This window comes from Oratosquilla oratoria, chromosome 3, assembly GCF_046742065.1.
Source record: "Oratosquilla oratoria isolate Oo_2021 chromosome 3, ASM4674206v1, whole genome shotgun sequence".
Taxonomy (NCBI): Eukaryota; Metazoa; Arthropoda; class Malacostraca; order Stomatopoda; family Squillidae; genus Oratosquilla; species Oratosquilla oratoria.
Genome location: NC_134779.1, coordinates 37,487,419 through 37,509,008, shown reverse-complemented (window position 1 = coordinate 37,509,008; position 21,590 = coordinate 37,487,419). Strand labels below are relative to the sequence as shown.

The window sequence follows — 21,590 nt, the reverse complement described above, 5'->3', positions numbered from 1 at the left end:
TTCCCCCCACAATATTTCCCTAATAATACCTTATGGTTGTATCCATGAATGGCACACAGTCCTAAGTTATCCAAGATATCAAAGCGCTGAATAACATATATTGCTTCTAAAATTGATTTCAAGGCCTCTGGATGCTCCACCATTTGTGACAGGTCTTCCTGCAAAAAGAAAAATACTGTACATTATCTAAATTCTCGATGATTTTAGAAATATATTACCTCAGAAGTACTTCTATTACCTAAATAATTTGTATGCTACAAATGATTACATAATAAAAAAATAAAAATTAGCAGTTATCCATTTTGTCAACTAAAATACTAGCTGTGTACTCATTACCCGTCAATAGTCGTCTGGGGTATTGGCTGCTACCCGTCTGGGGTATTGGCTGCTTGTTATTGTGGCAAAGTAGCATGCAGTTGATACTTTAGGGTCTATATGGGGCACCCCTACGGACCAGAGCCACACATCATTTTGTCTATGATAGAGGAAAACTCTGTTCATAGAGAAATTATGACACTTTTATACTACGACTGTCCCTCCGTTATGCTGTCCCCCAACCCCTTGTTGCTGTCCTGTACCATTTCTCTGAGTATTCTTTTTCTGTGGTGGGGGAAAAGAATAATGCCACCAAGTATTTCCACTTGGATCGTAAGAGGCGAGAAGAAAGGGACGGGGATTGGGACTAGGCATCCTTCTCCTTGCAGCCCCACAGGGGACATTCCTAAGCAAAAAAGAGAAGGCATAAGAGGATCTGGAAGTTTTCGGAACAGCACCCTAAGGTTTGGGTTTTTTAATGTGCGTGGATGTGATACAGATGAGAGTAAAAGGGAAGAGATAGGTAGTATGTTTGTGAGAAGAAAGATGGATGTGTTGGCTTTGAGTGAAACTAAGTTGAAAGGGAAGGGTGAGTGTAAGTTTGGGAGTGTAAGTGGGAGGTTATCAGGAGTGAAGAGAGGGCGAGGGAAGGAAGGGGTGGCTATTCTAGTAAGTGAAGAGATAGGTAAATGGGTAGTGGAGTGGAAGGAGGTTTCCTCAAGGATAATGTGGATGAAGGTGAAACTGGGAAAGGAGATGTGGGTCTTTGTAAGTGCATATGGGCCTGGCAGTGAGAAGAGTGTAGAAGAAAGGGAGGCCTTTTGGATAGATTTAAATGAGTGCATAGAGCATTTAGGGAGAAATGTCAATGTAATAGTACTGGGAGACCTCAATGCTAGGGTAGGAAATGATTCAATTGATGGAGTTCCAGGAAAGAATCGTAGTGGACAGTTGATGGTGGAGATGTGTCTAGAGAGTTGATGATAGCAAATACAGTGTTTTGGAAGAAAGGCAAGCATAAGTACACATGGGAGAGGGTGGTGGAGGGAAGGGTGGTAGATAGAGCGCTAATGGATTATGTAGTGCTAAATAGGATTATGATAGGAAGAGTTAAGGATGTACATGTACTAAGGGGAGAGGGTGGGGGAATATCAGATCACTTTTTGGTGGAAGGTAAGTTGAGAGTGGAGGATATATGGAGAAAGAGGAAAGGGACAAAAGGTAGGGAGGTTCTTAGAGTGAACTCTTTGAATGAAAAAGGGAAAGGAGAAGGAGTACGAAAAGAAGCTGAAGGAGGAGTGGGAGGTAAGTAAAGGATAGAGTGGAGCTGGGTGTGGAGGAGGAATGGGGATGGTTCAAGGAGGGAGTCTTAAAGTGTGCAAGGATGGTGTGTGGAACAAGAAGGACAGGGGGAAATAGAAGAAAGGGTAGTGAATGGTGGGATGAGGAAACAAAGAAGGTTGTAGAAGAGAAGAAGCGAGTTTTCACAGATTGGTTACAAAATAGGATGAGGGAGTCATATGAGAGGTACAAAGAAAAGAAAAGAGAAGTAAAGCAAAAGGTAAAGGAGGCAAAGAGGAGAGCAGATGTGAAGTGGGGTAAGAGTATGACAGAAAATTTTGAAAGTAATAAAAAGATGTTTTGGAAAGAAATTAAGAGAGGAAGAGGAGGTGAATCAAGTAGAGAAGAAAAGGTAAAACGTGCATATGGAGAGATGATAATGGAAGAGAAGGCAGTAAGGGGAAGATGGGCAGAATATTTTAGGGAGTTGCTAAATGTGAAAGAGGATAGGGAGGGAAAGATAGCTGCAGTGGGAAATACGAAGAAAATGAGAGTGATGAGTGAGGAGAATGGAGGAGAAATAAGGAAGGATGAGGTGAAGGCAGTTGTTAAGATGATGAAAGCAGGTAAGGCACCTGGTCTGGATGGATGCCATGCAGAATGTCTGAAAAAGGGAGGTACAGTGATGGTGGACTGGCTGGTGAGGTTATTTAATGTTTGCTGGAGAGAGGGTAGTGTGCCAGAGGACTGGAGGAGTGCCTGTATAGTTCCTCTTTACAAGGGAAAAGGGGACAAGTGTGAATGTAGTAGTTTCAGAGGGATTAGCTTGTTAAGTGTAGTTGGGAAGGCTTATGGGAGGATCTTGATTGAGAGGATTAGGAGAGGAACAGAAGGAGTAATTGGTGAGGAACAGTGTGGATTTAGGACAGGTAGAGCTTGTGTAGATCAGATCTTTATGGTAAGACAGACATGTGAGAAAGCTATAGGAAAGGGGAAGGATGTTTTTTGGGCTTTTATGGATCTGGAAAAGGCTTATGATAGGGTAGACAGAAAGGCACTGTGGGAGGTTATGCAGATATATGGGATAGGAGGAAAGGTTCTGGGAGCTGTCAAGAGTTTTTATGAGAGTAGTAGAGCTTGTGTCAGGATTGGAAATGGAGAGAGTGAGTCGTTCGAGGTAAAGGTGGGACTTCGTCAAGGATGCGTTATGTCGCTGTGGCTGTTCAACTTGTACATGGATGGGTTAGTGCAAGAGGTAAATGCAAGGGTAGTAGGGAAGGGATTGGAGATGGTTAAAGAAAATGGAGAAAAGTGGGAGGTGAGCCAGCTGTTGTTTGCGGACGACACTGCGCTTGTGGCAGGATCGGAGGAGGGATTGAGGAAGTTGGTGGCAGAGTTTGGGAGAGTATGTGATAGAAGAAAGCTAAAGATAAATGTGGGTAAAAGTAAGGTGATGAGATGTACAAGGGGTGAAAGTGGCAGTAGAATGGAAGTGAGCATTAAGGGAGAACGACTGGAGGAAGTGGATAGTTTTAGATACTTGGGTGCAAATGTGGCAGGAAAAGGTGGAGTGAAGGTGGAGGTAGAATGTAGATTGAGAGAAGCGAGTAAATGCCTTGGTGGATTAAAGAGTGTAATGAGGAATAGACATTTTGGAATGGATGCTAAGAGGAGACTGTATGAAGGAGTGATTGTGCCAACAGCACTGTATGGGGCAGAAACATGAAACATAAGAGAAGAGAGAAGGAGTTTGAATGTGTTTGAGATGAGGTGTCTGAGAAGTATGATGGGGGTTACTAGGCTAGATAGAGTGAGAAATGAGGAGGTGAGGAGGAGAACAGGGGTGGAAAAGGAGCTGGGAGATAGGGTTGATGAAAGAGTATTAGGATGGTTTGGACACATGGAAAGAATGAGTGAAGAAAGACTAGTAAAAGAGGTATGGGAGGCAGATGGGGAGGGAGTGAACACGAGGGGACGTCCTAGGATGAGATGGATGGATGGGGTGAAAGGGGCTTTGGGGAAGAGGGGAATGTCTGTTGAGGAAGGACGGGAGAGGACAGAAGACAGGGGTGAATTGAGAATGGTTGTATATGGATGATGTTGTGATTGCATGAGGTGGAATGGGCGGGGGGATGGGGGGTGAGGTAGTATGTGTGAGCAAAATTTGATGCAGCCCAAAGGGATTTCTCCTCGTCCTCTCCTTTTATGCAATGGGGGGACAGAGAGGGGGGGTCGCCGATTTAATGAAGCGGCCTTGCTGTGGATGTGCTGTGTCTTGCGACACTGTTTCTGACCCAGGGCAGTGGACAAGGTGCAGGGATGACCTGTCATCCAGGAGGTGCTCAGATAAGAGGGAGGGTGGAGGGATGTGGAGTGTATTCAGGGATGGAATGGGTGGAAATGATTTTATGCCTTTCCCTTTTTGGTTACCTCCCTTGTAAGGGGGAAAAAGCCTTGGTATATGTATGTATATGTACTCATTATTCAACAAGGATTAAATCTCCTTTTATAAGGAGGGTAGCCAGGTCAATTATGACATTGCCTTGATTATTCACAGGAAAAAGTAAATAAAACAAAATGAGAAAAAAAAAGGGGGGTCCTTAGTACCCTTCCTCTACCCTATTTAATTGCCTTTTTTTGCCACTCAGGGAAACATGGCTCTCTATTAAGGTACATTTTGCTCAATGCAATTCTGGCTCAACTATGATCATCAAAAAATTGTCTAGAGCAATAATTCTTTGTTCTTAGCAACCCTAGCAGAACAGTTCCATTCAAAAACAAAGAATTAGTGCTCTAGACAAGTACTGTTTGACAATCATTATTAAGCAATAATCACACTGAGCAAAACATACCTTTACAGGGTGGTTATTACTGTTGTTGGCTAACCCCAGGCTCCAAAGGAAACTGATTACCCTTTCAGGCTCTAGCTAGTGGCCCTCCACCTTAGCTACTTTGTAAATTTATCTACGTGGTGGCAGAACTGAATTTGTAAGTTTGTATTTACCTAATTTGTTAAAGTTAGCTTTGAATTCACCTACATTGTCTGACTATACTGTCTCTTCTTCTGAATTAGATTGCAATCAAGTGTAGAAGAAATTTTAACTAGAACAATGAACAGTACAAGCAGTGAACAGTACAAAAATATATGGATGAAAAAAGAAATGAGTGAGGAAGAAAAAGAGAAAGAAAAGGAACTTAGGAATGAGGCAAATGAAAGGAATGAGAATAGAACTGAAAAAGAAAAGGAGGAGTTTTTTTGGAGAGTGATAGACATGAGGCTGAGGAAAAAATACATAGTCATAGGGAAAATGGAAACAAAGAAGACAGAAGGGGAGGAGGAGAAAGGAAACTAAAAATAGCTTACACAAATATAGACGGAATAATCTCAGGAATAAACAAATTAAATGATTATCTAGTATTAGAAAAACCAGACATAATGGGAATTGTAGAAACCAAATTAAAGTTCATAGTAACACCCCACACTGTGGGACAAGGTGAATATAACTGTTGGACAAAGAATAGAAAGAACAAATAGGGCGGAGGAGTTCTAATTTTGGCCAAGAAAGATTTAACTGTAACAAAAATAACTGAAGGAAAAAATAATGTAGAATCAATTATAGTACAAGTCAAAGGTAAAAAAATGAAGAAAAGAAAATTTGCAGTGGTATATGTACCTCCTAAAACACAAGCCTGGACAGAAAGGGATCACGCCAAGTTACTAGATGATACAAAAGAAGAACTAATTGAAACACTGAAGGATGGAGGAAATACAGTAATTATGGGTGACTTTAACTCAAAAGAAATATGCTGGGGAGATATGACAGTGAAAGGGGGAGAGAAACACTGGGGCAATGTACTCCTTGACTTGACCATTGAATACACAATGACCCAGTGGATTAGAGAAAATACTAGATATAGAGGAAATGAAGAACCCTCAAAATTGGACTTAATACTTACGACAGAACCTGAGATAATTGAAAATATTATTTACAAAACTCTGATAGGAAAAAGTGACCACGTACTAATAGAAATGGAATTGAAAGAACAAACAGACCAAATCAAAAATGATAAACATAGAATAGGAAGACCTATGTATAACAAAACAAACTTTGAGAAACTTAAAATATTCTTTTGCAATGCAAACTGGGAAAAATTCCAAAATGAAGATACAGGGATAGAAGAAAAATGGAACATAGTGAAAGAAATTTATAATGAAGGAGTGAACAAATTTGTACCACAACAAAAAATCGAAAAGGCATACATAAAGAACTGGTACAACAAAAGATGTAGTGAAGCAAAGGAAAAAAGAGACAAAGCTTGGAAAAAATGGAAAAGAGATAAGAAACAAAGTAAATGGCAAACATACATCAAACTAAGAAACAAATATGTAAAAATACGCAGAGATGAAAAGAGAAATTATGAAAAAAAGATAATAGACAAATGTAAAGAACCCAAACTATTTTACAAATATGTAAATGGAAAACTGAAAAACAAACAAGAAATAGAAAAACTGTGCCAAGATAAAAAGGAATTTACAGAAGAACTGGAAATGGCTGAAATAATGACCACTTCAGATCAGTATTCACAATAGAAAACTTGCCTAACAGTGAAGTTAGAGAGAGAGAATTATTCCCAGCAATGAAAGAAATAAACGTAACACAAAAAGAAATCAGTGATCAAATTAAAACCCTGGATGTCAGAAAATCACATGGCCCAGATGGAATAGCAAACTGGACACTGAAAGAATGCATGGAAGAATTAACTGACAAAATATATGATATAATTAAATCCTCACTTAAAGAAGGAAAAGTACCATTGGACTGGAAAAAAGCAAACATTGTACCAATTTATAAGGGAGGTGATAAGGAAGATCCATCTAACTACAGACCGGTCTCACTAACAAACACAATAGCAAAAATTTGTGAAAGAGTGGTCAAAAACAGATGGGAAGAAAAATCTATACTGAACCCAAATCAATTTGGATTTAGACAAGGGAGATCCTGTACAACAAATCTGATCTGCTTTTACTCAAGATTAGTAGACATAATAGAAGAAAGAGATGGATGGGCAGACTGTGCTTTTCTGGCCCTGCAAAAGGCATTCGATAAGGTACCTCATAGGAAACTAATAAATAAGATAGTGTCAAAAGGTGGCATCAGAGGAAAATTATTGGAATGGATGAAAGACTTCCTGATTGGGAGGAAAATGAGAGTTGTAATTAGAGAAAAATTCTCCAACTGGGAAGAAGTAAAAAGCGGTGTCCCGCAAGGATCAGTACTGGCCCCGATCATGTTCGCTGTATACATTAATGACATGAATGAAGGCGTGGAGTGCTATATAATTTTTTTTTGCAGATGATGCAAAATTACTTAAGAAGGTAAAAATGGAAGAGGACTGCAACTCATTGCAACAAGATCTGGACACAATATGGAATTGGACTCAAAAGTGGGAAGTAAAATTCAATATTAAGAAATGCAGTGTAATGGAATTTGGAAAGAGTAGAAATAGAATATCAAAAGATTACAGAATTAGGGAAGATAAAAAAAAAACTATGAAAAAGATCTTGGAGTGATGATTGGAAAGGACATGAAACCAGATAAGCATATAAATAAGATGTTCAGAGAAACCTACAACTTATTGAGAGCAATCAAAGTGGCATTTACTTATATGGACAAAGAAATGATAAGGAAAATACTAACTACACTAATAAGACCAAAACTTGAGTACGCAGCATCACTTTGGACACCCAGTGCCAAAAAGAATATTAAGAAACTAGAAAGATTACAAAGAGCGACAACAAAACTAGCACCGACACTCGCCAAACTAACATATGAGCAAAGACTATCCAAATTGAACCTACCAACTCTGGAACAAAGAAGAGAAAGAGGAGATTTGCTATCTACAGTATAATGAAAGGAATGGAAGTTTTAGACAGGAACGACCTATTAGTGTGGGAAAACGGTAAAACAAGAGGACACGGAAAAAAATTGAAAAAGGATAGTTATAGAAAAAACTTGAAAAGGAACAGTTTCCCACACAGAGCGATAAATACATGGAACAAATTAGACAACAAAACAGTATGTGCTAACACTATACAAGATTTTAAGATAAAACTTGATGCGGAGAGATACAAAGACGGGTCACCACGAGCATAGCTCCCCTCCCATATATTACAACTAGGTAAATACATATCTTTGTATCTGTATGTAAAGCTGTATTTCTCAATATCCTTGGGACACTATCTTTTCAGTTTTCTCCAATGTCCTTTGGTATTTCTTATATCTTACAATAAACATATTCCTTGTCAATTCTGTTAATTCCTTTCAATGTTTGTAACAGTGCTAATATATCACCTCTTCTTCTTCCTTATTCTAATGTTAGTTCCATCATATTTAGTCTTTCATTGAAGATTCTGAATCATCTTGGTTACTCATTGTAACATATGCTACTCTGAGGTTATCAGTTCTTCAAGGAGTTCCATCATCATGTCCTCACAAAGGAAGGCACTGTGCCACTTGATTGGAAAAGTGCAAACATGGTGCCAATTCACAAAGGTGGAAACAAGGAAACTGCTAAATTATAAGCCAGTATCACTAACCAGCACAATAGTGAAATTATGTAAAGATTTGTGAAAGATCAATGAACCAAATATCTTGAAAAGATGAACATTCTGACATACAGTCAGTTTGCCTTCAGATCTGGAAGGTCATGTGTTTCAAACCTTTTAAGCTTTTACTCAAAAGTGACTGATGTGCTACAAAAGAGGGGTAAGTGGATTGTGCATACCTGGACCTAGAGAAGGAATTTGATAAAGTACCTCACAGTCAACTCATGTGGAAATTGGAGCATGTTGGAGGACTGAGAAGCAAACTATATGAATGTATTAAAGACTTTTTGAAGGAAAGATACATGAGGACAGTAGTGAATACAAGACGTCAAGCTGGAGAGCAGTAACAAGTGGAGTACCACAAGGTTCAGTGCTTGCACCAATAATGTTTTTTGTCTGTGCTAATGATATGATGAAAGGAACAACAAGCTAGGCCAACATGTTTGCAGATGATGCAAAAATCATGAAAAGAGTGAAAAATGAGGAGAGTAGAATATTACAAAAAGAGCTAGATACTATTTTTGCATGGACCCAAGAATGGGAAATGAAGTTCAATACCAATAAAATGCAAATATTGGAAATGAGTAATAGCAGCAAAAGGACATCCTTAAAATATTCCTTGGAAGGCAAACACATTACAAAAGCAAAATAGGAGAAAGACTAGGGAGTGTTGATGAAAGACAACCTATCACCTGATAGCCATATAAATAGGATTGTAGGAGAGACATATGGACTACTGCAGAGATTAAAGTAGCATTCCATTACATGGATGAAGAGATGATGAAAAAGCTAATTGAAACTCTGATACATCCAAGACTAGAATATGTGTCAGTATCATGGTTCCCACACAGAATGAAGGATATGAGAGGGCTTTAAGAGGTTATGAAAGTAAATTAAGAAAGACCACATATCAAAAGGATGTGAGGAAATACAATTTTCCATATAGGTGTATAAATATGTGGAATAGCTTAGAAGGTTATATAACCCAAGTTCAAACTATACATGAGTTCAAATCTAAGTACGATAATTGGAAATCAGAGATATAGATTAAGTTGGAACCATACACGAATTTGAGTCTAGTTATGTTATAAAATTAGAGAATAAGAAACAGGACCCAATGAGCATTGCTTTTTTCCTGTATACAACAATTAGGTAAATACATGAGCATTGCTCCTACCCATACACTACAACCAGGTAAATACATGACCCCATGAGCACTGCTCCAATCCTGTATGCAACAACTAGGTAAATACACACAAAGACTGAATTCCATAAACATGGCTCCAGTTCTGTATATTACACAACTGGATAAATGTAATTACGTATTACATTACATTAATACACACCAAAGGCACCTTGCCCTTACAAAGGGAATGCCTGAACCAAACAACATGCTTCATAAGTTCACCCACAATTTTTTATTGTAACTGCTTCCTTTCCGACTTTGTAAGAGTTCAGTGATGGCCTTTCCTACCCAATTTAAATATTTTGCACTTCTTTACAGTGAAATCAATTTTCCATTTCTGACAATTCATACACCAAATCCAGATCTTCCTGCAGCCTCATACAATAATTTTCATCCTTTGCTGTTCTCATGATCATAAGAGTATCAACAAAAAGTCTGCTATATCTGTTTGTTTCATCTATCATATTAACATTAATTAAGAACAACTGGTCCTGACACCACAAACAGTCCAAGAATGTTTAGGTTGCATTTTGCAAATGTTCTTGAAATAATTACATATATTATACAATGTTAGAAACCATGACAAAATTATGACATGCAAACAGCTGTAATAACATCTCTTAGTGGGATGAAACACATCATTTTTTGAGCTCAGTTATATCAGTCTGTCTTAAAAAGAAAAGAAAAGAAAAAAACTGCTGTCTTTACCCCAAAATACTTTCAAATTCATCATCTTATTTGGGGTAAATTACCTTTGTTCTCTGACACATGCTCTAAATACTTACATGAATTTTTTCTTGCTGTGCATAGTGCATCCATGCATATCCTTTGTTTGCCAAGTCCTTAGTGCTCATGACCAGGAAAATAAGACCTATAACTTCATCAATATCCAGTTGTATAAGAATATCTGAAAGATGTGTTCTGAAAAAAAAAAATGTATAGTTGTTCTAATAAGAGAGAAAGCAAAGTGCAGTGCTATTTCAAATTAGACTGCTGAAATACCATGTAAAAAATTAAACAATACATTAATTACCTATATTAATGAAATATTTTATATCTTTAATAAAAAAAACTCGGTCTTGCTGAAATGTCTTTGACCCAACTGATGTGGCAGAGGACAGAGATGACCCATCATCCACAAGTGTTAACATGGGGGCAGAGAAGTGAATGGTTTTTGGTCAGGTATAGGATGGATGTTGGGGTGAGTGTCTCCACAGTAAATCCAATGCCCCTTCTCTCTCTTGCAGATGAACCTTAGCCACCAGATAACTTCCAAGAGCCTCCAGGCAGGTCCATAAGTCACTCAAGGACGATATATTGTGTTGTTGTCTAAAGATTATTAACATTGAGCAGTGTAGTGTGAGGTGCTCTGTGTCTTCTGTGTGGTGGTTGCATCTGAGGTAGTTTGAATCTATATCCAGGCCTATTCTGTGTTGGTATTGTTTCAATGCTGGATGATGTCCTGGATATAGGTATACCAGTATGATTCTTACCTGATGTGGGATTTTTTTTTTTGGGGGGGGGCTTTGTTGTGGGGTTATCAGTGGAATACTACATTTGGTGGTCTCTCTTAAAGCACTTATTTAGTAATCTGAGTGTGAATGTGTTTTTGTTGGGATTTACTGTGTGGCAGAGGTGAAAGGTTGTAAATATTTGAGTACTATGCCACTTGTGTGCTTCTTTTGTTATGTTCCACTAGTGGTGTCTGAATGCACAGTGTGGTGTTCAGGGCTTTGGTGTAGAACTAAGTTCCTGTCATTTTCCTGTGGTGTTCTATGGGGAGGATTTTGGTTTCAGTGTGTAGGTGTCCAATTGGGATGGTTTTGGTGTATCTTGTTATTACTTTCAGTGCTTCAATTTGTATTGTTTTTAAATTGTTTATGTTCATTTTGCTGACTGTTGGAAATTGTGCTGTGGAAGCATAGCTGAGGGGGGTTCTTAGGAATTGTTTGGATTTTTTTCTGTTTTTCAACCCATGCTTATGATGGCCTGTTCTACTATTCTAAACCCATTTGCACTCCAGTTCCTCCAAGATTTCTCCTCTTTTTTCTCTACTGTTCCTCAGCTGAATAAAATGGTCAGGAAGCAGCTACATTAAATAATGAAGCCCTAAAAAGGATTACTCAAGATGGATCTAAAATGTACTTAGCCCTCTCAATATAGTGGGGTTTTCCCTTAGCTGAATAAAATGACCTTCCAGGAGCTAGAATAATATCTAAAACCAGAAAAAAAGTTACATACATATACCAGTGTCTTTTTCCCCCTCACAGGAGGTAGCAAAAAAACAAAGGCATAATATCCACTCCCACCCATTCCATCTGCTCATACTCCACTCCCATTCACTGCCCTCCCTCCTTCTTATCTTGGCTCCTCTTGGATGACAGTTCATCCCTGCATCTTAAGAGCCCACTGCCCTGGGTCAGAAGCAATGTCGCAAGACACAACACATCTAGAGCAAAGCTACTTCAATTAATCGGTGACCCACTCCCTCTATCCCCTCATGCAGAAAAAGAGAATATGGGGAAAATCACTTTAGGCTATATCATAATATCATTCACACATACTCCCTCACTCCCCATCCCCTACCCACTCCCCTTCCATGCAGCACAGCATCATCCATACACAACCATTCTCCACTCACCCCTATATTTTGCCTTCTCTCATCCTTCCTCAACAGACATTCCCCTCTTTTCCAATGCCCCTTTTACCCCATCCATCCATCCATCTCATCTTTGGTTGCCTACCCATGTTCACTCCTTGTCCTTCCACTTCTGCCTTCCACACCTCTTTTACTAATCTTTCTTCACTCATTCTTTCCATGTGTCCAAACCATCCTAATAATCTTTCATCAACCATATCTCCCAACTCCCTTTCCACCACCGTTCTCCTCCTCACCTCCTCATTTGTCACTCTATCTAGCCTAGTAACTCCTATAATACTTCTCAGGCATTTCATCTCAAACACATTCAAACTCCTCTCTTCATTTCTTAAGTTCCACATTTCTGCCCCATATAGCGCTTTCGGCAAAATCACTCCTTCATACAACCTCCTCTTATCATACATTCACAAATGTTTATTTCTTATCAATGGGGAAAAAGCCTTTGGTATATTTATGTATGTACTTTTTAATCCCCCAAGGCATTTACTTGCTTCTCTCAATCTACATTCTACCTCCACCTCCACTCCTCCCTTTCCTGCCATATTTGCACCCAAGTATCTACAGCTATTCCCTTCCTCCAGTCTTTCTTCAGCTTCCTTCTCTCACACACCTTCCCAAACTTTGTCACCAACTTCCTTAATATCTGCCCTGATCCTACCACAAGCACATTGTCATCAGCAAACACCAACTGGCTTATCTCCCACTTTTCTCCATTTTCTTTAACCATCTCCAATCCCCTAACCACTACCCTTGCATTTACCTCTCAGACCACCCCATCCATGTATAAATTGAACAGCCAAGGCAACATAATGCATCTCTGGTGAAGTCCCACTTTTACCTCAAACCACTCACTCTCTCCATTTCTAATTCTAATACAGGCTCTACTACTCTCATAAAAACTTTTGACTGCTTTTAACAGCTTTCCTCCTATCACATATATCTGCAACAACTCCCATAGTGCCCTCCTGTCTACCCTCTCACAAGCCTTTTCCAAATCTATAAAGATCCAAAAAATACCTTTACCTTTTCCTAAAGCTTTCTCACACATCTACCTTACCACAAAAATCTGATCCACACAACCCCTACTTGTTCTAAACCCACACTGTTCCTCACCAATTACTCCCTCTGTTCCTCTCCTAATCCTCTCAATCAAAACCCTCCCATAAGCCTTCCCAACTACACTTAACAAACTGATCCCTCTGAAACTACTACACTCACACTTGTCCCCTTTTCTCTTGTAAAGTGGAACTATACAGGCACTCCTCCAGTCCTCCAACACTCTACCCTGATTTACACAAACATTACACAACCTCACTAACCAGTCCACCATCACTGTACCTCCCTTTTTTTTTGACACTCCACATGACACCCATCCAACCCAGGTACCTTACCTGCTCTCATCATTTTAATAACTGCTTTCACCTCATCTTTCCTTATTTCTCCTCCATTTTCCTCATTCATCACTGTCATTTTCTTAGCACTTCCCACTGCAACTACCTTTCACTCCCTATCCTCCTTCACATTTAGCAACTCCCTAAAATACTCTGCCCATCTTCCTCTTACTGCTGTCTCTTCCATTATCACCTCTCCATCTGCACCTTTTACCTTTTCTTCTCTACTTGATTTGCCTCCTCTTCCTCTCTTAATTTCCTTCCAAAACATCTTTTTATTACTTTCAAAATTTTCTGCCATACTCTTACCCCATTTCACATTTGCTCTTCTCTTTGTCTCCTTTGTCTTATGCTTTACTTCTCATCTCTTTTTTTTTTTAGTACCTTTCATATGATTCTCTCATCCTATTTTGTAACCAATCTGTGAATGCTTGCTTCTTCACTTCTACAACGTTCTTTGCTTCATCATTCCACCACTTACTACCCTTCCTCCTATTTCCTCTCATCCTCCTTGTTCCATACACTAACTTTGCGCACCATCTCCATTCCTCCTCCACTCCTAGTTCTACTCTATCCTTCACTCCCTCCCACTCCTCTCTCAGCTTCTTCTCATACTCCTCCTTTTCTTTCTCATTTAAGCAGTTTACTCTAAGCACATCCCTACCTTCTGTCCTGTTCCTCTTTCTCCATCTATCCTCCACTCTCAACTTACTTTCCACCAAAAAATATAAGAGTTAATCCAGATAAATCTGAGATGTAATGAACACTCTTGAGGCAGATAGGCTCTCCTTCAGCCTGGTAGCTTGGTGGAAATAAGAATAAATACTGAATTCATAAAATAATGTGAAATGTTTAAGACAGATTCGTGTGCCAAGCCCTTTGTTGAGTTTTTCCCTCACCTGAATAAAATTGTTTGAAAAAGACCTGTGGCAATTGGTTTACTAAAAATTGTCTTGTGGTAGGTTGAATAAACAGTAATAAAATAAAATGAAAGAGGTAAAGTGTTGGTGTTTATATCTGATTTTGAACACTGCTGTAACTTAAAATAAATACTTGAAATGATTCAGTGAGAATATATGTAATGACTTTTGGGTCTTCTGAAGAGCCTAAAAATGTCTGTGAGGAAAGAAGTACAGTACTGGTCACATGGATAAATAGAGTGAAAAATATGAAGTTGAGGCAGAGCATGAGAATGGTAAGAGAACTGGGAAACAGGGTTGATCAAAGAATGCTGAGATGATTTGGGCATATGGAAAGAATGAGTGAAAAAAATTGGTCAATAAAGTTAATGGTTAATGCATGCTCAGTATGTATCATATACAGTTGTTGACTTTTTTCATTCTGCTATATATATTTTAACTAATTCTGTCCTTATAATGAGTTGACTAACCTTAACTCCCATTTGGCTCTGTGTTCCAGTTCTCCTAATGAAGGCTGGGCATCATTGGACATACTTCCCAGGGAAGAAGCGTCCCGCTGAAGAAGCCGTTTAGTTTCTCTTGTCATTGCAGTTAGTGGCCTACCCAAAATATAAAAGGTGAGATCTCATTAAATACAAAAGAAATACATATAGTACACTCAGCAACAGTAGAAAAAAAAAACTGTTCCAAACACCATTTGCCCATCATAAATGGGCAAAATACATGTTTAATAGCCCCTGATATGGAGGCAACAATTTTGTACATTTTCACTAAGTGATCTCTGGGACTGATTGGTGAATCAGTCTAGGAGATTCCTATCTCCAGGGTATCCAGTCATATGATGTCAGGTACCAGGATGATTCTAAGATGTAGGCAAGTTAAAGTGGTTCTAGAATGTCTTAGAATATTTTTTTTTGGGGGGAAGGGGGATGGTTTGTTGAGGGATGCTTAAGTTAATGTGGATTTTATTTTGTCTTGAAATCAATGTTTTAGAACTTATTTCTGAAATATGTTGTGGTGTCTTGGATGCAAGTTCTGAAAAATCTGTGAGTAGTGTGTTACAACTGCAAGTTTCTTGTTGGGCAGTCTATTTAGCCATCTTATAGTTCCCAAGATTTTCTACCACTTTGCCACTGGCCAGTAAAACTACCATAAACAATACTACTACAATTGGGCCAGATTAAGAGGGATGGCCTAGCCAAACCATACACCCACCCTTTACTCATACCATACTCATCTAACACCCATATATTGTTCCTTCTAAATTTCTTGTGGGTGAAAGGTCATCCTTGTCCCACACACATTGCTTCAGTCAGAAGCAATGCAACAAAATAACACATATGAAACACTTTCCAAAATTCTTACAAATGAAATTAGTATATATATATGTATTTACCTAGTTGTATTTACCTAGTTGTATTTTACGGGAAGGGGAGCTATGCTCGTGGTGTCCCGTCTTCATATCTCATTTTATCTAAACTATTTTTAAATTCATGTATTGTTTTTGCACACACCACTTTCTCATCTAACTTGTTCCAACTGTCTATTACTCTGTGAGGAAAGCTGTTCTTTTTCAGATCTCTTCTATAGCTGTCTTTTTTTATTTTCTTTCCATGTCCTCTTGTATTTCTATCATCCCATTTTATCAGATTCTCTCTATCAGTAATTTCTATGCCTTTCATGATTCTGTAAATAGCTATCAAATCTCCTCTCTCTCTTCTTTGCTCTAGTGTCTGTAGTTCAAGTTTTGCTAGTCTCTCTTCATATGATAGTTTTGAGAGTGTTGGTGCCAATTTTGTAATTGCTCTTTGTATTCTTTCAAGTTTTTTTATACATTTTTTTGTACTTGGTGACCATATCGTTGCTGCATATTCCAGTCTTGGTCTTATTAGTGTGATTAGAATTTTCTTCACCATTTCTTCATCCAGGTATGTAAATGCAACTTTGATTGTTCTTATTAAATTATAAGTTTCTCCAAAAATCTTATCTATTTGTTTCTCAGGTGACATATTATTCATAACAATGACTCCCAGGTCCTTCTCATTTTCTACTTTTTTTATTTCTTCTCCCAATTTATATGATCCTGTTATTCTGTTTTTGCTTTTTCCAAATTCCATTATACTACACTTTTTTGTATTGAACTCCATCTCCCACTTCCTACTCCATTCCTGTACTTTATTTAGATCACTCTGTAGTGACTCACAATCTTCTTCCGTGTTCACTCTTTTCAGTAGTTTTGCATCATCTGCAAAGAAGCTCATATAGCTTTCAATTCCTTCATCCATATCATTAATATATATAGCAAACATTATTGGGGCCAGAACTGTTCCTTGTGGAACACTGCTTATTACTTCATCCCATTTTGAGTGTTTGTCTCTTATCACTACTCTCATTTTCCTTTCTTGCAAAAAGTCTTCCATCCAATTAAGCAGTTTGCCCTGTATTCCTCCTTCAGTTTCTAATTTCTTAAGCAACTTCTTATGTGGTACTTTGTCAAAAGCTTTTTTTAGGTCTAGAAATGCACAATCAGCCCATCCATCTCTTTCTTGTATTATATCTATTAGCCTTGAATAGAAACATATTAAATTGATGATGCATGATCGTCCTTGTCTGAATCCAAATTGCCTTGGATTTAACACGTTGTTTTTTTCTAAATATTTTACCCATCTACTTTTGATAATTCTTTCACAAATTTTTGCTATTGTACTTGTTAGAGAGACTGGTCTATAGTTGTTAGGGTCTTCTTTATTTCCTCCTTTATATATAGGTACTATATTTGCTTTTTTCCAATCTTCTGGAACTTTTCCTTCTTTCAAGGAACTGTTTATTATGCTATGTATTTTGTCTGCCAGTTCATTCCTGCATTCTTTCAGAATCCAGTTTGCTATTTCATCTGGTCCATGAGATTTTCTGACATCAAGATTACTCAAGTGTTTCAATATTTCGTTCTTTGTTACTTCTATTTCTTTCATGGGAGGGACTTTCTCTTTCCATTCGATCTCTTCAGGTTGTATATTCTCCCTTGTAAACACTGATTTACAATGTTTGTTCATAATTTCCGCCATTTCAATTTCCTCTGTGTATTCAACTCCTCCTTGTCTTAATTTCTCCAAGTCTTGTTTGTTTTTCAATTTATTGTTTACAAATCTGTAGAATAGTTTTGGTTGATCTTTACACTTTTCTATTACATCTTTTTCATATTTTCTCTTTTCCTCTCTGCATGCTTGTACATATTCATTTCTATAACAAGTATATATTTTCCATTTTTCAGGCCTTCTGTCTTTTTTCCATCTGGTCCAAGCTTTGTCTCTTGTTTTTTAACTCCCTACAACTTTTATTGTACCAGCATTTTACATATTCTTTTTCTTGTTTTTGTCTTGGGACATACTTTTCCACTCCTTTTTTGTAATTTTTTGTCAAAATATTCCATTTCTTTTCCCCTGTTGTTTCTTCTTTGTATATTTCTTCCCAGTTTTCCTATTGAAAGAATTCTCTTATTTTATCAAAGGATGTTTTTTCATACATCATTCTTCCTTTTCTGTATTGTTCATTTCTTTTCATGTATTTTTCTTCATTTAGTTCCAGTTCAATCAATATGTGGTCACTTTTACATATTGGTGTTTTATATTCAATCTTGTCCACTATTCTAGGTTCAGATGTAATTATTAGGTCTAGTCTCGATGGTTCTTCCTCATTTCTATACCTAGTGTTCTCCTGTATCCACTGTGTCATTGTATGGTCAGTAATCATCTCAAGTAGAGTGTTTCCCCATGAGCCGTCTCCACCCTTTACTGTCATCTCTTCCCAGCAGATTTCTTTGTAATTAAAGTCGCCCATCATAACTATTCTTCCTCCATCTTCCATTATCTTATTTAATGTTATCTTTGTGTCCTCTAACATACTTTTATGTTCACTCTCTTCCCATGAGGCTGTTTTCGGAGGCACATAATTTATCACAAACTTTCTGCTCTTCTTATCTCTGTCTTCTACTTCCATCATTATCATCTCTACTGTATTCTTTCCATATGTGACACACCTCACGTTTATATTCTTCTTAGTCAGGAACATAACTCCACCCCCTTGCTTTGTGTCTCTGTTTCTAATCCAATAATTATATGCATCATTTCCTACAATGTTGGGTGGTAGTGGGCCTTTTAATTTTGTTTCTACAATTCCCATTATGTCCGATTCTTTTTCCTTCAAATAATCATTCAGCTCATTCAATCCTGTTATTAATCCATCTATATTTGTGTAAGACACTCTTAGTTTTCTGCCACTTCTATTGTGTTCTCTGTTTCCCTTTTGTTTTTCTCTTGTATGTCGAATTTCCTTAGTTTCATATTCACTACTCTCCAATAGAATCTCTCTTTTTCTGACTCTGTTCTGTTCTCGTTTTTTTCCTTAGCTTCAAGGCTTTTCTCTTTTTCTTCCTCTCTTTCCTCTTTATTCATTTCCCTTTTTATCCATACCTTTTCATATTGTTCACTTGTTGTTAGTTTCCCTGTTTTGGATAAGATATTCTCTGCCGTCGTTTGTGACCTGAATTTAATCTTAATTGGTCTGGTCTTATCTGTACTATACTTTCCGAGACTGAACTTCTCTTCAATTGGTTTCATTATTTCTGGTTCATCTTCCTGAACTAATTGTAGTAAACTGCTTACTTTTTCATTTTCCTCTTTGATTCTTGAGGTTCTATCTGGGTTATGTTTCTCTTCCATTCCTAATATAATTATACATTTATTTTTGTCTGCTAAGTCTCTTACAATATTCTCCTTCTGTCTCATCACTTTGATAACTGAGTCTTCAGTTTGTTCTTTCATTTGCTGTTTAATTATATCAGTAAATGCAACTTTACTGTTTTCTTGGATTGTCTTCCAACCCTTAGCTTCTTTAGCTATGGCCTCTTTGTTGTCTTTATTATTCCTCTTTAATTCTTCATTCTCCTCTTTTACTTCTTTTAACTGTCTTTTTAGTTCTTCTATTTCCTTAATTAAGTTTTTATTTGCCTTTTCTAGTGCTTCCAATCTTTCAACCCTTTCAGCCATTTTTGACATTCTACTGAACCTACTCTCCCAATGTTCAGTCATTTGTTCAAGTTTTTCTTCGAGTCTTGCCAGTCGGGGGAGGTTGGTATCCTCCCCCCTCCTTAAATCCCTGGAAATTATTATCCTCACCTTCTATTGTGCTACTCATATCTATGTTTCTAATCTTTACATTTTTGTTAGACCCTTCATCGTCACTAAACTGGTCCGGCCCTCTTTTGTTTACATTGCGTCTGCCTGCCTGGACCAAGTCCTCTCCTTCCTCATTTCCTTCCATTTCCCTCAGTAATCCCTCCTCTTTTCCTTTTCCTCACTTTCCTACTACACCACGAGCAATTCCCCCCCTGTAAATACAATAGGTAGTTCCTTTGCTTTGGGATCCACGAAAATTTCACTTTTTCTTCAGAACGTCCTCTACGTCGTCCACCCGATGAAGTGTGTATGTGTGTGTGTATATATATATATATATATATATATATATATGCAAAGTAGACCACTTGGAAAAAATATACTAACGAAGCAGAGCGCTTTCGTATATAACATCTTCAGTGCAACAAGTACTTGTACTTGTTGCACTGAAGATGTAATATACGAAAGTGCTCTGCCTCGTTAGTTTTTTTTTTTCCAAGTGGTCTAACTTGCATAAGTGAACACCCGTACCCGTGTTCTTATTAGCATATATATATATATATATATATATATATATACATACATATATATATATATATATATATATATATATATATGTGTGTGTATAATCAAAGTTGTCAGAGAATCCTATAACTTGTTAAGATCAATAAAAGTGGCATTTACATAACTGGATAAAGAAATTATTAAAAAAATATGAGTCACACTGATAAGGCCTAGACTAGAATATGTGGTGACATTGTTGTCACCCAGTACCAAAAAGAATATAAAGAAATAAGAAAGATTCCAGAGAGCAGCCCCAAAAATGGCTCCTGCACTTGCAAACTTGTCATATGAGGAGAGACTGGCTAAACTGGAGTTACCGATTCTGGAGCAAAGAAGAGAGAGAGGCAACCCACTGACCATCTACAGAATCATGAAGGGCACAGAAATAATTGATAGAGAGGACTTGTTGAACTGGGACAAGAGAAACACAAGAGGACATGGAAAGGATAAAAAAAAACATTGTTATAGAAGAGATCTAAAGAAAAACAGTTTTCCACATAGAGTGGTGGACACTTGGAACAAACTGGACAAAAAAATAGTGTGCACAAAAACCATTCATGAATTTAAGAGCAAACTAGACACTGCAAGATACAAAGGCAGGACACCACAAGCGTAGCTCCCCTTCCTGTAAAATACAACTAGGTAGATATGTATATATTATATTATATATATATATCATGTCAAGATTAGCAAACCCAACATTTTTAAAATATTATTCTAAATTTTATCTTTCTTTACCTACATTAGGTTAGGTAGGTTTGGTAATCTAGCTTTATTTGCAGGTTATAAAATATCTAATACAAGGATAAAACTTAAAATATCTTAAAAATGCTGGGTTTGCTAATCTGTACATGATCATATATATATATATATATATATATATATATATATATATATATATATATATATATATATATATATATATATATATATATATATATATTTTTTTTTTTTTTTTTTTTTTTTTTTTTTTTTTTTTTTTTTTCTTCCCTATCCATGGAAACCAAGAGAATAAGCAGGCTTAAGAAGTAGATTTGCCACTATAGACCATCTGTATACAGTTAATCAACTGATCAAGGAAATGACAGAAAACAATAAACCATTGTGTTTGGCTTCTATGAATTATGAGAATGTCTTTGACAAAGTACAAATAGCAGTATGAAACTCCACTGCAAACAGGGTGCAAATGGACATATTTTAAGTATTCTACAAAGCATTTATACAAAGGGTACTGTTGAAATTCAACTATATATAGATACAGAAAAGATAATATCCAAAAAGGAGTATAGCAAGGTGATATGCTTTAACTCAAACTATTTACATTGTACTTGTGAGAGATATTGAGAGCTGAGCTGGGAAAGGAAATGTGTGAATTTAGGGAGTATTTTAATCACCTTAGATTATGGGTGACATTATTCTCATTTCAGAAACATCAGAACACTTGGAAGATATACTAAGTGATCTCAACAAAGAAAATCTCGACAAAGGTTTGAAAG

At 37.3% G+C, this 21,590-nt stretch overlaps 1 protein-coding gene across 1 annotated transcript in view; it reads right to left on the bottom strand.

Annotated features, from left to right (window-relative positions):
• Window positions 1-21,590, bottom strand: part of LOC143021717 (uncharacterized) — a 57,235-nt gene that overhangs the window by 33,501 nt on the left and 2,144 nt on the right. Inside the window, exons 2-4 of the mRNA XM_076179394.1 lie at window positions 14,830-14,958; window positions 10,175-10,310; window positions 30-158 (exon numbers count right to left, since the gene is read on the bottom strand). Coding sequence (XP_076035509.1) covers window positions 30-158; window positions 10,175-10,310; window positions 14,830-14,945 — 381 coding nt within the window. The 5' untranslated portion in view covers window positions 14,946-14,958. The remainder of the gene's footprint in view (window positions 1-29; window positions 159-10,174; window positions 10,311-14,829; window positions 14,959-21,590) is intronic.